This window comes from Eumetopias jubatus, unplaced genomic scaffold, assembly GCF_037043125.1.
Source record: "Eumetopias jubatus isolate StellerSeaLion01/CBP00866 unplaced genomic scaffold, mEumJub1_p1.0 scaffold_4, whole genome shotgun sequence".
NCBI lineage: Eukaryota > Metazoa > Chordata > Mammalia > Carnivora > Otariidae > Eumetopias > Eumetopias jubatus.
Window position 1 is genome coordinate 86799382 of NW_028274810.1, and position 15560 is coordinate 86814941.

General features: G+C 50.3%; 1 protein-coding gene across 4 annotated transcripts in view; it reads right to left on the reverse strand.

Moving 5' to 3' along the window:
- Window positions 1–15560, reverse strand: part of WDTC1 (WD and tetratricopeptide repeats 1) — a 64756-nt gene that overhangs the window by 3030 nt on the left and 46166 nt on the right. For 2 of the 4 annotated variants that reach the window (XM_028113732.2, XM_088022544.1), the window contains exons 6-15: window positions 14012–14199; window positions 11315–11497; window positions 10471–10565; window positions 9940–10055; window positions 8439–8514; window positions 7733–7841; window positions 6391–6564; window positions 3086–3321; window positions 1420–1606; window positions 289–481 (exon numbers count right to left, since the gene is read on the reverse strand). In XM_028113732.2, coding sequence (XP_027969533.1) covers window positions 289–481; window positions 1420–1606; window positions 3086–3321; window positions 6391–6564; window positions 7733–7841; window positions 8439–8514; window positions 9940–10055; window positions 10471–10565; window positions 11315–11497; window positions 14012–14199 — 1557 coding nt within the window. The remainder of the gene's footprint in view (window positions 1–288; window positions 482–1419; window positions 1607–3085; window positions 3322–6390; window positions 6565–7732; window positions 7842–8438; window positions 8515–9939; window positions 10056–10470; window positions 10566–11314; window positions 11498–14011; window positions 14200–15560) is intronic. The other 2 variants (XM_028113733.2, XM_028113734.2) reach the window with 2 other exon arrangements.

The following is a 15560-nucleotide window of genomic DNA, read 5'->3' on the forward strand; positions in this document are numbered from 1 at the left end:
CCTGTATGGGAGTCTCATCTTCTCAGCTTGCTCAGGGATATGCCTCTAGAAGGCGAGCACCTACTCCTGCCCCTGGAACTGCCTACTGCATCTGGCACTTTCAGGATTTGATGGCTCCCACCTTGACACAGCGTTGGGCCCCTGAGTAAGAGTTCCCTCATCCTAGCAGCTTCTAGTCTCTGGGTGACTCATTCCCCTTCTGATCCCAGGCTCAGCCAGGGGCCGTGCACAGGGTCCAGCCCAGCCTTTCTCCTTGTCTAGTTTTGGCCATCTTCTCTGCACCCTCACCTCTGGCCGGGGGTTCCAGAGCCGCACAACAGGGTCGATGCCGCTGGTGGCCAGGAAGCAGTAGCTGGGGTGTGGCTGCAGGCAGTTGACAATGGACTCGTCCCCTTGGAGCACGCGGACCAGGTTGGTGGTCTCCTTTTCCCAGATGAAGAAGGAGCCATCGTCAGAGCCACTGACGATGTACTGAGCGTTGCTGGCAGAGGGGCAAAGGGCAGGGAGGTCAGGTGGGGTACTGCCCTACAGCCTCAAGTAGAGGCTGTGTGGCTTAGGGCAAGGGGGAGCAGGGAAGTCTGGAGCTGCTCAGTCACCCTGAACTCTGGGGTCTTGACATGGCTCAGAACTCCCCCACACATGGTAACCCTCTCCATTCTGCAGAGCCGTAGTCGCTGTGCAGCTATTAAGCTCAGGATCAGGGACTGCTTGGGTACCTCGAAGATACTCTCCCTCAATGCACATTATAAGCTCCCTGGGTGCTGGATGAGATCTTGCATCTCTTAGGTCTCTGGGAACACTCTTATCTAAGCCTTCCCTCAGCAGTCCTAGCCTTCCTGGGTCCAGAACCCCCACTCTATAGTACATCTGCCCCTCACACACCATTGACACTTAGAGGGGATCTTGATGGAGAGACTCTCGACATTCAGGTGTTTCACCTGCCCAAAGAAAGTACACCATCTTTGGCCAGGAGAGTTGGGGGTGATGGGGTCTGGAACATGGGCTATGTCCCTCAGTACCGGGGGCACAGTTCTGAGCACACAACTGTGCCAAGACTGCCAGCCTCTTCTAAGGACTCTTGCCTCACACCCCAGTAGAGGGAAGCTCCAAGCATCCACATCAAGAAACCAAGCTCTGGCACGTGGAAACAGAGGGAGAGGAGGTAGGGGATAAAGGCAGAGTCCAGGCCCCGCTGGACGCTTTGTGGATTACCTCATTATGGCCCCATGAGTGGGGATGGCTGGTTTCATTTTACAGGTGAAGAGACTGAGGCCCACAAAGGTGAAGCCACTTGGTGAAAGATACAGAGGTAGATCCCGGATCTGAGACTTTTCTAAAAGCATTATGCCGCCGTACCCCGCCCCCCCAACCTCCTGCTGCCAACCGGGCTGTGCCCTCCTCCTCTTCAGGGCCTCGGACCTGCCAAAGAAATTGGCCTCCTTGATATCCGTGGTGGTGTTGCAGTGGCCACAGTAGCGGAACTGGTAGTCATAGCTTCGCTCCCGCAGCACCATCTCATCCTCTGAGATGGAGTCCTTGCGGCTCGTGCTGCGGAGGCGGACAGGACCGCCACCGCCACCGCCACCGCCGGCTCCCTTCTTCTCCTCTAGGGGCAGAGAGCAAGGAAAGGTGAGACCTGTCCATCTTTCCCCTCCCCTACCTCGTCTCCACACCTGGGCCTGTTTTCAGCCCGAGTGCTGACAATGTAGGGCTACCTGCCTCCACCCCTACCCTGGAAAGCTGGAATGACTGTGAGGAAGAAGCATCTTTGGACCCAGCCCTTGAGGATGTTCAAAAGGGGACCTCAGACGCTAGGAGGGCCTTGGCTCAGGTCCCTGAGTAATGTCTGGAAGCCCCAAGGATGCACAGGCCCACAGTCTGTTTCTGTGGAGGTAAGAGGCAGGGAGGGAAGGTGAAGCACTACTGAGAGCCTTGAAGGGATGATTTTTCTAAATAGATCCACAGGTCTGAAGGCAGTAAGGTCCAAGCCCTTCCTCCCTGGAAGACAAGTTATAGATCCCAAATGAGGCACTGACCGGTTAAGTGCCTTGGGTAAAATCACAACAGTTTTCTCAGTGCCTTAAAAGTGCCTTGATTCTGCCTGCCTCAGGGCTTTTGTATATGCTGGTCCCTAGGCCAGGAAGTCTTCACCTCTCACAACTACACTTTGTATCTAGTTACCTCTTCTTCCTCATCCTTGAGATCTCCGATTAAATGTCTCCTCCTCTAGAACCCCAGCCTGACATCAAGCCCTGCCCCATGCACCTATACCATATCAGCCCTCTGTGGCACTCATCACACTCCGTCTCTCCTTCATTGCCTGGTTCCTTCACTAGGGCTGTAAACTCCATGAATACAGAAATCCCATCTGACTTGTTCACAGCTGTACACACAGGACCCAGCACAGGGCCTAGCACATGGTAGATGCTTGATAACTATTCAAACAAATCAATCGCATGGTTAGTAAACTGCATTGGAGAGAGGTGAGGATCCATATCTGCCTCCAGTGAGTTCATGTTTCATCACAAAACCCAGCTCACTCTCCAATGCTACTGAGGTAAGCTGGACAGGGCTTCGAATGCGCTCTGTGAGGGTAAGGCAGTGGGTTCAGAGAGGCTGTGCTTTACTCAAGGTCACACGGTGACCACATGGCAGAGCTGAGGCTGGAACCAAAGGTTCCACACCCCATGCATGAGGCATTTCTACTGCCAGCATCCAAACTGGAGTGAGTGCAACCCCCAGCTGCTGCCCCTCACTCACAGCTAAGGCCCTGTCTGTGAGGAGCTGAGAAGGCCCAGCTAGAGCTATGCGGATGGCCTGACTGGGCTCAGCTGACTCCTGTCCTGAGTCCTAGGCATTACGCCAGGTGCTTTAAACATGCTATTCCGAATCCTCAACAGAAACCCTAAATGGGAGTGTTATCACTCTGCCTTTACAGAGGAGGTAACTGAGTCCCAAAGTCACATGATTTCTGAATCAGCATCTGAACCCAGGCCTCTCTAATCTCAGAACCATGTCCTCTCCAGCTTGTCCCATAGGACCTCAAATAGAAAGAGACAGCACCCCCTCCTCAGTGCCCACTCACCACCGTCATTTTTGGAGAAGAGGGCTGCCGTGATGTCGCGGCCCAGTGCGTCACAAGCGCTGCTGTGGGCCTGCTCCGGAAACTTCCCTTTGAAGTCATCCAGGCACTCCAGGGCCTCAGCCACATACTTGAGCTCAAAGAGGCAGCGGGCCAGGCGGAAGTGTGCCTTCAGGTGGCATGGGTTTAGGGAGATGGCCTTGAGGCAGTCTCTCAGGGCATCGTAGTGGTCGCCGTCCCTGGGAAGGCAGGGGAGCGTGGCCTGGAGGTGGGGCCACTTGGCAAGCAAGGAGTCTACCAGGCCTCCTCTGCTTCCTGTGGCCACTTCAGCTCACCTCTGACAGATCTCAGGGTGAGGGTACTTGGAAATGAAAAGAACCCTGGCTCAGCCCAGGCCTTGCTCCCCAGGAGATAGAGTATGTTAAGGAGATGAGTCAGGAACCCTGAAGTCTTGGGGGGGGTTGGGGGATGGGGGTGGCGCGCGCTTGTGTGTGAAAAACAGTGTCAGGCTGCCCTCTGCTGGGCACAGAGTGCAACTGTGCACGGGCTCACCCCAGGCACCCGCAGCTCTGCAGCAGGCCTGGCATCTTGCCCACCTTAGGCTCCCCAAGCCCTCCTTCTCTCTTCCTCCAACTACCTCCTCAAATCCCCCTGGCTGGTCTTCAAAGCCATGGCCAAGGTGGGGGGCCCTCAAGGACAGTTCTGCGGTCTGAGGAAGCCAGAAGTGCCAGGCTGGGGACTCAGGGTCTGACCAGCAGGCAGCAAGCCCTCAGCCAGACCCCCCTCTGTCCTGGCTGACTGATCCACAGCAGCTGTAGCCTCTACCTCCCGGGGCTGAAGGATGGGGCCTGACAGACTGGCAGAGTCAGCTCTCTGGAAGCTGATGGCGAAGCGGGGTGTGCATGCCAGGAACGCCCAATCATCCCCACTCACTTCTTCAACCTCCCAAAGCATGGATGAAGGGAAATGGGGATGGTTTTTAGGGGAGAGCGAGAGGGGAGGGGTCAAAGGAGAAGTCCCCTGCTCTTCCACCCTGTGCCAGAATATAGGCTACACTCCTCCAGCACCTCTCATCTGTTCCCACCTGTCGTTTGGAAAGCCAGACAGGTCACAGGAGCCACTTCTCCTTTGGTAGCCTTTTTTTTTTTTCCCCTTTCCCTGCTGGGCTGAGGCAGGCCTAGGACCCAACTGTGCCAAGCAGCACTCCCCAGAGTTGATGCTCCTTCCACCAAGGCCCAGCTCACAACCCTCCTGCATAGGGCCAAAGCTGGCGTGACAGGGGAAAGGTCCTCCTGACTCTCCTCTCCAACAGCACTCAGAGGGAGCATTCAGCCCTTACGGCAGCCATGCTCAGATCAGGAACGAGCAGCTCACCAGCGTGGGAGCAGGCAGGGGACAGAGTGCTTTGAAGGTATGGCCTGCGTCAGAACGATTGGCTGTGATGAAGGAGCAGGCACTGCTCAGAAACCCAATTACCACCTGCAGAGTGCCCCTCAGAGCTCCTGGAGAGAGCCAGACAGAGACCAACCAGGAGCCAGGGGGTGACAGCTCCCACCGCATGCAGGAGCAGATGGCAGCCCTGGAGAGACTGGCCTGGGACAGAATGTGACATTCTAGGGGTCACTGGCAGGCATGTGGGGATGGGGAGAGCAGGCTGGCCCCAGGGCTCACCCATCCAGACTCACTGCCAGATCAATCTCCCTGAAAGGGCAGCCCTCAGTACATCCCTCTCCAGCTCGAAACTCTTCAGTAGCTGCCCATCATCCCACTGAATCCAGGCCAAAACGCCACCGCTCTGCATTCCAAGTCCTTCCCAGGCCAGCCCCAGGCTACCTCACAGACTCATCTCCTGCCAGTCCCTTCCAGAACCCTCTGCTCCAGCCAAATGGATTTGTTGTTCTGCAAACAAGCTCTTCAGTCAGTCCCCCACCCCCACGCCTTTGTTCACACCATTCCTCTCCCTGGGAATGTCCTTCCCCCATAATCCCCTCCTCCTTTTCATTTCCTTGCCTAAGTCTGCCCACACTTAAAGCCCATCAGACACCTCATCTTCCTGACACTTCCCTGACCCCAGCTAAAGTGGCCTAACTTTTCTTAGTGCCCACAGCCCTTTACCTGACCACTCAAAGACTCACTGCTTCCTGCCTCTTTGCCGATGATGAACCATGACCATGTCTTTGTCCTCTGTCCAGAGGCTGCGCACTCTGGAGCACAGGAACTCAAAAGTGAAGAACTTTGTGGCCCTGCTATCTAGTGCATAGTAGGAGTTCAGAGAACATGTCAAGGGCACCCATCAGCCTCTCTTAGCAAGAATGCAAGAGTAAAACAGCTCTCAGTCTAAAGCCTGGATGAGGACACTGCATTCTACCCAACTCCTGGGACAGAGAGGCAAAACACCTCAGGATGGCCCCCAAACCATCACCTCCTGGGTTAGGTTGCCATCTGAGTCTTTGGCAAACTCTTGATGCCTGAGCTAAGGCCTATGGGGGCACCTTCCCAAAGCCCCATCTACCATCCTGCTAACTTGGGTGGGTTTCTTACGCTTCCCTCTCTGGCCTGCCTTGTTGCAGCCAGACGATGGCACACCAGCTGGCCTGTCTGTCTGGGCAGAGCCGACGGATGCCAGACGGAGCAGAAATGGCTGTGGGCCCAGCTCTATCCATCTCCAGTCCTGGCCCCGGCTGGGGGATGGGGTCTGCCTGCCTGCTTGCCTGCTGGTGCTGCAGGCAGAAGGGCTGGGAGCCCTGATGGTCTCCAAAGATAGCAGATTCTTCAGGAACCCGCTTTACCCCTTTACCACCAGCCACTATGACCCAACATGACCCACAGCCAGCTTCAGATCTCTGGTATTTTGTCTGTGCTTAGTCCAATGGTCTGAGAGCATAGGAAAGCAAGCCCCAAGGTCAAGGAGCTGCAGAATCATTTCAGACAGATACCAACTGAATTCACCAAATGCCTCTTTTCTATCTAGCAAGAATTCCACTGCTCCTTCAATAGTCCCAATTCAAGGCACAATTATCCAACAGTTGGGATTAATCATTCTCTCAAGTCCTACTTGCCCAGTGGCCATCTCACTTTATAACAAAACACCATGTTGAAGCTCCTTGTGAACATGTTCTACTTCACTGTGACCTTCCTTGGTGCTCGAGACTTCCTGACTTCTAGTCTGGAGGTGGGGAAGAGAAGCCTGGGCCTAAGGAGCCCTAAGAGGCAGTGGGATGCCACTGCCACCTTCCCTGGAGGCCTCGGCAACTTGGCTCCATCAGGCCCCCTGCCTTCATCCCTTATCCTAGCCCAGGTCCACTCACCACTTGCGCTTCATGTAGGCAGCAGCTCGGTTCCCGTAGAGCATGGCATTGTGAGGGGCCCTCTGCACGGCCTTGCTGTAAAGCTGAATGGCCTGGGTCCACTGCTGGCAGGCAAAGGCCTCATTGGCTTGCTGTTTCACACGCTCCAAGTATGGGGGCAACTCTACCTGGGGGCTATGGGGAAGGAGAGCCAAGTCAGGCCAGCCAAAGAAGGTCAAGCAGCCTCTCAGGAAGTCTGCAGCCTTGCCTGAGGGCCACCCAGATTTTCTTGGTCCCTGGCATCTGCACTGTCATTTAGAAGAGGGGAGCACTTCTATCCTTGGCCTCGGTTACTGTAATAGGTAATGGGCACATGTCCAGATACTCTGAACCAGTGAAAAAACAGAGGAACAGAAATGAAGCTGTCATGGACAGGCTAAAGGCAATTCTCTCTCTCTTTTTATTAAGTAAACTCTATGCCCCCAACATGGGGGTCAAACTCATGACCCTAAGATCAAGAGCTGCATGCGCCACTGACTGAGCCAGCCAGGCACCCCAAAGGAATTCGATTTGATTTGATTTAATTTATTAGAGAGGGAGAGAGCATGCGTGCATGAGCGGGGAGTGAGCAGAGGGAGGAGATAATCTCAAGCCAACTTGTGCTGAGTGCAGAGTCCGACACGGGGCTCAATTTTACGAGCCTGAGATCAAGACCTGAGCCGAAATAGAGAGTTGGATGCCTAACTGGCTGAGCCACCCAGGTGCTCCCCAAAGGCCATTCTTTTTTTTTTTAGTATATGTGCTGCCGAGGCGAGCACCCCAAAGGCCATTCTTAATCAAACTCCTGGGCATGACAGTAGCTAACCACCAGCCTCCACACTGAGCTGAATTGTGTGACCACCCAAGTTCCTCCATGGATCTCTCTAAAGAGACTTCTGTTTCTCTCAAAGTTTAAAGGATTTGGACCCCTCTATATCCAAAGCCCAGCATTGGGCCTGGCAGTGAATAGAGGCCAAAAGATGGTATGGGACAAAGAAAAATATAATGGGGGAAGCCCATCTATGTGGAATACCTTTAAGAGAGAGCTCAGTACTAAGAGGCAGCTGGCCCCTGGGTTCTGACCCAGCTACTGATACCAAGGGACTGGAGCTTCAGTCTGAGCATGATTGGAATCCTACCATGTAGGAGCACTATTGGAACCACTACTCATTACTCCATTACATCCCTTGCCCCAGTCCCCAGACTCTGAGGTATGTACCTGGATGGAAGGTTTACAACACATGCTCTTCCCTCCAATTATACCGTAAGGTACCATAAGGTGTAATTGGGACTGGGAGGGCTGGACAAGTCAGGCTGGCCTCACCTGACATGTCCCCTACTCTCCGGCAGCCGGAAGCCATTGCTATGAAGGTGCAGGCCATTGGACACGCCGTTGGATACACCATTGGTGGACATCTTGCCGTTCTGAACTTCTGGCAGGGATGGGGAGAAAGAACAGCCACAACTCAGGAGGAGTTCCTCATTTGCTCCTCAGCAGCCCTCCAGCTTCTACCACAGGATCTGATGGTTCCACTGTGGGCCATCCTCCCAGGGTTAGATCCATTCCCAGAAAGCAAGTTCTGACAGAGAGGCAGGCAAGTGCATAAAGAAAAGCCTTTGCGCCCTCTGCTGGTTGGAGAGGGACACAGCTTCAACTTGGCATTACCCTTGCCGGGTGTGGGGAAGGGAGGGAGGAGTGCCTAAATCAACTATAGGCCCCAGGAAGGAGTCAGTGAGGAGACTGACCCACGACGAGAAAGGAAGGGCAAGTACTTCAGGTCCTCAAGAGACAAGCCACGGGAAAAAACTGCTTTTTCAGAGGGAAGTGAAAAGGGCTGTGATGCAAACCCCTTTGTCAGATCTCTCTGACCTACTGTTATCTTCCTTCTTACTGTATAGAGAATGTTCAGAAAATCTAGTCCTTTCGGAGGATCACAGCCACAGCACAAGGGAATGGGCAGCTTTCTCAGCAGAAGTGGCATGCGCTCAAGCTCCCTAGCAGAAATACCCTACCCCAAGAGAGAACTTACCCCCTGAGGAATGGCATTTTCTAGGCAAGAGGAAGGTGTACGGCCGCTGCTTGTAAGTCAGGTCAAACAAATAGACCTAGAGTGGAAGGGGTCAAGAAAAGAGACGGAGGCTGTGAGGAAAGAATGTGGCTGGCCATGAGCAAGGCCTTGGTGGCTTGATGGCTCTCAGGAACACAGTGAGTGTTGAGCAGGGAGCCATCCGGCAAGGCCAGGAGGGGTTCCTATGGAGCAAACCTCAGGCAGGAACATCTTCCCAGTTCCCGGCCCTGAGGGAGGACTGTTTAAAACACTGTCATTAATTAGAAACACATGTTTAAGTTGGAAAGGTCCTCAGAGGTCACAAAGCCAAATGTCTCATTTTACAGATGGGAAAACTGAAATCTCAGAGAAGGGAAGCAATTTGCCCAAAGCAACAATGCTACCTACTTCTCTGAGTGAACATTATCTATTATTATTTAATGTTCATTCAAGTCTTACTTTGCTTTAGGAACTCCGCTAAATGTTTTGTATGACTTACCTCATTTCATCCTAGAAACCACCTCATAAAGAGGTACTATTATTTTTCTTTAGTTTATTGTTTTTAGTTATCTCTACACCCAACATGGGACTCTGAACTCACGACCCCAGGGATCAAGAGTTGCATGCTCTTCCGACGGAGTCAGCCAGGTGTCCCAAGAAGTACTATTATTATCACTTTTATAGATGAAGAAATATGGCTCAGACTTTATTTACCCAGGGCCATAAAAGCAGCATGTGGTACAGCCAGGACCCAAAACCAAGTCTGTCTGGCTCTAAACCACTCTGCTAGACTGCCTCTCTATTCATCCTTATGCTATCTTTAGGCCAGGTGATGGCTCAGCAATCTGAAGCCAGAAGCGTATTCGCCTGTTCTCCATCCCAGTTCTTTGGTACATAATCCGCCTTGCCTTGTAATGTCATCAACTGGTTCACTTGCCATGTCTCCTGTCAACCTGGGCTGGATCATATTTCACATTTGTCTCCTTCATGTTTATAATAATGCTAATCCCAGAGTAAGTGCTCAGTGTTTGTAGAATAAATGGATTTAAGCAAGGCTTATTAAATATCCTGACCGAGAACACGCAAACAGAAGGGTTAGTAACCCCCCATTATTAAGGAACACTCCTACAGCTAGTCTTAACCCACAGCCTGGCTCTGAGCCCCAGGGTTTCCTCCTAGGAAAATGGAGGATGAGGAAACTGAGGCTCAGAATAATGACACTCACAGTTCAAACTCACAGTACACAGAAGGCCAGAATTGGAAGACAGGTCCGTCAGTTCTAAAGCTTAAGCAAAAGCTAAGGCCAGGGCACCTCTCTGGGAATTCCAATGATGCCATGTTGCTCCTACACTTCACTATAAAGTCATTTGCAATAAGGCTATTGCTTCTTGTCTGGCTTATGGCAGTGGAAGTGAGGTATAAGCCCTGGCTGCTGAATGTGGGGTGGTGGTGGGGCAGAGCCACCTTGGGCAACCATACCTACCTGCTCCCCTCCCATGTTGACCAGCAGCTCTGTGCCATTGGGGCTGAAGGTCACATAGGTGGCAACCAACACTCTCAGACGATTGTTGTAATCAGGCAGCTTCACTGGCAGGTGACCTGTGGGGAGCAGCTCAGTTACCCTAATGTGAGGCTCCCCGTCTTCCCCCCACCAAGAGAGGCAGGGAGTTCTGTGAAGCCAACCATATCAATAATGGTAGCAATTATCTTCATCATAAAAGTAGCTGCAAGTGTTGAGCACTTACTATATGCACTAGGCTAACTGCTTTATATACTTTATCTCATTAATCATTGCAACGCCATTTTATGGAAAAGAAATTAAGACTCATCAAGGCTAAGTAATTTGCCAAAGGTCATAGGATGGCTGGTTAATAGCAGTCAGGATGAAAGCTCACATCTGCCTTGGTCTAAAACCCCTACTCCTGACCACCACGCCATGCTATCTCCCTGTACCACCCCAAAGAGAGTCAACACCCAGCCAAGAATGTGCGGCCAGAGCTGGACTGAGCCCTACCTGCTACGTAATACTGGGCTGCACCATCCGGAAGGGGCTTCTGCCGGTCACAGAAGGTGTGGACACCTGCCGAAGGGCTCTGCTTCATGCTCTTCCTGGTGGGAAGGCAAACCGTATAGGTTATAACCCCTAGCACTACCCCTGGCTAGACCAGACCACAACCCCTAGAGGAAAACCTAAATTTTTATCTTTGAAAGGAGGTGCCTTTCTTCCTTACCTGAGCAACCCCAAAGTTTCACCAAATAGATAGCCATGGCCACATACATTACAGTGCTTTACAAGTAGGTCCTATCCATCATCTTGGTCCTCATGACCACCCTATTATCCCCATTTTACAGATGATGAAGTTAAGGTTCAAGGTCCACGCCAGGTCATGTAGTGTGAGGAACAGCAGTGGTTGCCTAAACCCACAAATGAAAGTAAAGCAGGCCAGACATCCCTGTGCTTGTCCCAGGAGTCGACTGAAAACCCAGGCTGGCAGAGCTGCTCAGATCTGGGACTTATGTGGAGGTTCTGATTATATTCTACATGTTTTTTTTTTTTTTAAAAAATAAAATAAAATGTACAAAAAAGAAATTACATGTACAAGATTATAACTCTGTATAAATACTTGCAGGAAGAGAACAAGCAGCAAATACTATACACAGTGATTTGTTTCAGGTGGTGGCTTATGGGTCGTTTCTTCATTTTACTTTCCATTATTTTCCAACACAAACATGGATTAAATTAAAAAAAAAAAAATCACAAAAATTTAAAAACCCACCTCAAAAAGAGGGCATGTCAACGAGGGAAAGGGGCAGCAGGTTCCCAGAGGCCTGCCCACGGGAGGCCGAACTAGTCATACCTGTGGTTATGGATCATGCGAATGTCATAGAGCCTCACAAAGGGCCCACTGGCCCCTACGGCCAGGCAGTTGTTGTCCTGGGGGTTGACGGTGAGGCACTTGGCCTCCACCAGCTGGCCACAGTACTCTGTCAGGTCAATCAGCACCTCCGAGTGTTTGCTGTTCTCCCGAAGGTCATACTGGCTGTGAGAGAGGACAGCGTTAGGGGATAGGGGTTGGGTCCTCCCTGTGAGGCGGGGGAGAAGCTAAGGCCTTGTTATGCAAAGGAACTGGGAGAAGCTTTGGCCTGTTCTAAATAAGAATGTCAAAAACCACCACTCCTATTTCTTTCTTTTTTTTAAAGATTCTGTTTTTAAGTAATCTCTACACCCAGTGTGGGGCTTGAACTCATGACCCTGAGATTAAGAGTTGCACGCTCCTCTGACTTAGCCAGCCAGGCGCCCTGAAAAACTATTCCCATTTCTCGAGTGTTCACTGTGGGCCAGGCACCTGAAATAGGCTTCTCACACAATCTTATTCTTTATATAACTACTTAAGGTAAATACTACTGTAAAGATGTCAGTGACACTGCTATTAACTACTACTACTACTGATCACTAACAGCGAGAAATTGCTTTGTGTCCAGTACTGTCCCTAAGTGTTGTATGTGGATTATCTAAATCCTCACGCCATTCCCAGGTACCATTAGAATGCTGAGGCTGAAGGCAGCTGTAAAGCCTGTCTGGGATGACACTGCCAGAAAGTGTGAAGCTGGGATAGTGCAGAGCTGGGGAGACAGCCTTTAACCACCTGGCTCTGTTCCTTAACTCCACTTTTAATCTAATTTCTTACAGGAAACAGAAGAAGTAATGGAGGTGACAGAAAAGAGATTCTAGAGCTTGCCTAAGAGCTATCTAGAAACACAGCGTCTCAAGACCAGCCTGAGTCCCACTCAGGAGGTAAAGGTCATGCCAGACATCCCCGCCAGTAGCACACCCCTCCCTGCAGTTTGGGGGACTGTTGTGCTGCTCATACACAGGCACAGGGAATGGGGAGGATGTCCCCTGTGTGCTCACCCACCTTCTGCCTAGACATTGGCAATAATCTCCACCCTATCCGCCTTACCTTTCTATGCCGACCTCACCAGATTGCTCTTCCTAAAATAGTTTTTGTTACATCATCCTCCTGCTCAAAAAACTGCAAAGATTCCTCAATACTTCTAGCATGAGTTTACTGTTAGTTTACTTTTACCGAACTCCTCAGTCTGATTTCTTAAGACCTGATTTCACACCAACCTTGCTCCTCAGTTTGCTAACGTCGCCGATTACAACTATCCCCTATGTGGTTATTTACCCCTGCCTTCACAAACTGCTCAAGTTGGGGAGTCCGCTCTGCTCTTCCTTGCCCATCCAAATCCTGTCTATTCTGGAAGGCCCAGCGTATGCTCACCTTCTGCAAGGACACCTACCCTGATCGTACCTTTGCCAAAGCACTTAGGCTCCAACCCTAGATGCTTAGCCTCTACCTGCTGCCCTGGCACAGGCTGGTTAGTCAGGGTCAACAAGAGCAACACAGAATTGTACCTGCCACCGACCAAACTGCTTTCTGTCTTCCAAGGACTATCCTAAGGTTTTACAGGCACTATCTTGATTTTAATGCTCAGGCCAACAAGAGAGATATTATGATAATTCCCATTACAGATGAAGAAACAGATTCAGGGGTAAAGTGACTTGCCCCAAACACTGAGTGACAGAAGTAGGACTTGATCCCAGGTCTGTCTGACACCAGTGCCCTGTTTCTAACTCTTATTTTATAGTTCATGCATGATTTAGATATCTCTCCTCCTTTGTAACAGGGAAGAGGGCATGAAGTCCTGTAGGCATTAAAGCAGGTTGGGGAGATAAGGAAAAAGTTCTAAGGTCACCTTTGCAGAAAGGAGTTAAAGGGCAATGAGACCATTTTAGGATGAAGGGAAGTAGAGGCAAAGGTTGACAAACCAGGCCACTGGAAAGGGGGAAAGTCCACTTTACCATTTCTGGCTGGCTATCCCCTTCTCACACATATGCCCACTGTTCAAATATTTGAGAGAAATGTTATCAAGCACCTCAACATGCTAGGCACAGTGCTGGGCTCTAAGAACAGAACCAGGGACAAGAGAGAGATGGAGCTGCTCTGACAGTTCACTGTTCGGTGAGTGATACAGACAAAAACATAAACCAACAAGTAAATAAAATAAAAGAATTACAAACGGTGATTGGAGTTATAGAGGATACAATTAGCGCGCTGAGACAGAATAATGGGGGAGGGGTCTACTTCAGACAGGATAGTCAGAGAAGATGCTTCTCAGGTGATTCTTAAAATGATCTCAGGGTGAGAAAGAGTCAAACATGGAAAGAACTGGGGACAGAGAAAACCAGGTGGAGGGAACATTAAGTGTGAAAGCCCAGAGGAGGCTGCCTCTGTGTTGGTGACAGCAGGCCGGCAGGCCTGGATGTAGTGGAGGAGAGGGTAGAGTGGGGAAGAGGAGAGCAGGACAAGCAAATGTTCCTGGTCGTATGTTCACAGACAAGTGCCCTGGGGAGACAAATAAGGCAACTCTGCTGAAGGGAAGGAACCAGGCCTGTGGAAGGAAGCAATAGGGGCAGATGGGATGGGGGGAGCCAACATGCAGTGGGAGCAGGGGAGGTGCAGGCCCCACTCCATGCCTCAGACCCTTACCGGATAAGCCCATCCTCAGCAGCACTCCAGAATGTGTTGGGCCACATGGGCGCTGTGGCGATGCGTTTCACCCGGTTTGTGTGGTCTCCAAACATGTGGATCGTTTCCTTTACTGTCAGGTCGTGGACATGCACTTTGGAGTCGGCTGCCCCCGTGATCAAGATGCGGTCTCCAGCATGAGGCAGGAACTGCTCCAGAGAGATTGAAGAAGAGACTGGCAGGCAGTGGGGATAGGATCGGCCAGGAAAGAAGACTAGCCTGGATGTTAGCACCCTCTTTCCTTCATTTCAGGTAAGAAAATGAGCTCAAGACAGTCCATTAAGGCAACCGGCTCTCAAGCATCAGCCCATAGGCCTATAGGTCAAAATTGGGACACACACCTTTACTTTGCTGGAATAGTCCTGATTTAGGCCAAACTGGACTACCTAAGGAACCCTTTTCCTCTGATTCTTCCCCAGGTAAGAGCTGAGTGGACGATAATCATAGCTGTTACCATTTACTAAGCATTTACCATGTGCTAGACACCTGGGCAGATACCTTATCTTATTGATATTTAAAATAACCCACTTAAAATTGAGGTTTAGCACTAACACTGAGTTAACTCAAGTATGTCTGATTCCCTTGTGCATATTGCCTCGGGAGAACTATTTGATAACCTGAGGATTACATAATAAATCAGCCTTAAAATGAAAAGGACTTCCAGTGTTTTAAGAAGGAAGTAGTATTTTAAGTTGGTTCAAATATTTCTGGAGAACAATCTGGCAATAGGTAACAAAGTAAAAGATGTTTCTATCTTTTAACCCTAAACTTCCACTCCTGAGAAATAATTCTATTAGAAAAAAGGGACCTGTGCAGAAATGCTCAGAGCAGCACTCCTCATGATGACAAATACTGGAAATGGCTCAAATGTTGGACCCTGGGGAAGGATTGAACATCAGCAAGAAACATCTCCATGCAGCTATTATAAAGAATGAGAACCCCACCATTCAGATGAAGTTGAGAATAAAATATTCCAAATGACATGTGGTGAGAACAGCCATAAATATAGCTCTGAACAGTAATTTCTGAAAGTGTGCAGTTCCTTCACCTCGTTTTGAGGAAGAAATATTTGGGTATGGTGTTAGTTGACTTTTTCTCTTCATTCTTGAATTCAAAAAATTTAATTATCTTCCTTCTTAATTGAAAAGCTTCTCCCAACCCGTAACAAGGCTGAACGGGTGCTGGGGTTGAGGTATTATTCTGCATTTAAAGAGCTAAAGTCCTACTACATGAAAAGAGCAACAATTCACTCTTTCCACACACCACTATCTAATGACTCACCAGGACAAGGGCCAGATGAAATAGATGGAATTTAATTATTTTTAGGGGCAACTAGTAATCTTTATTCCTGTCTGGAGACAGCATGTACTTCATGCACAACAGAAACGAATAGGTGAGCGCCTCGCTCATCATACACTGTAGTTGCCACCAGGGGGAGCTTGTGGGCTAAATAAAACTATGTGTAGTGTAGTGTTACTACCTGGAGAGAGAATTCTTTTCTACACTTTCA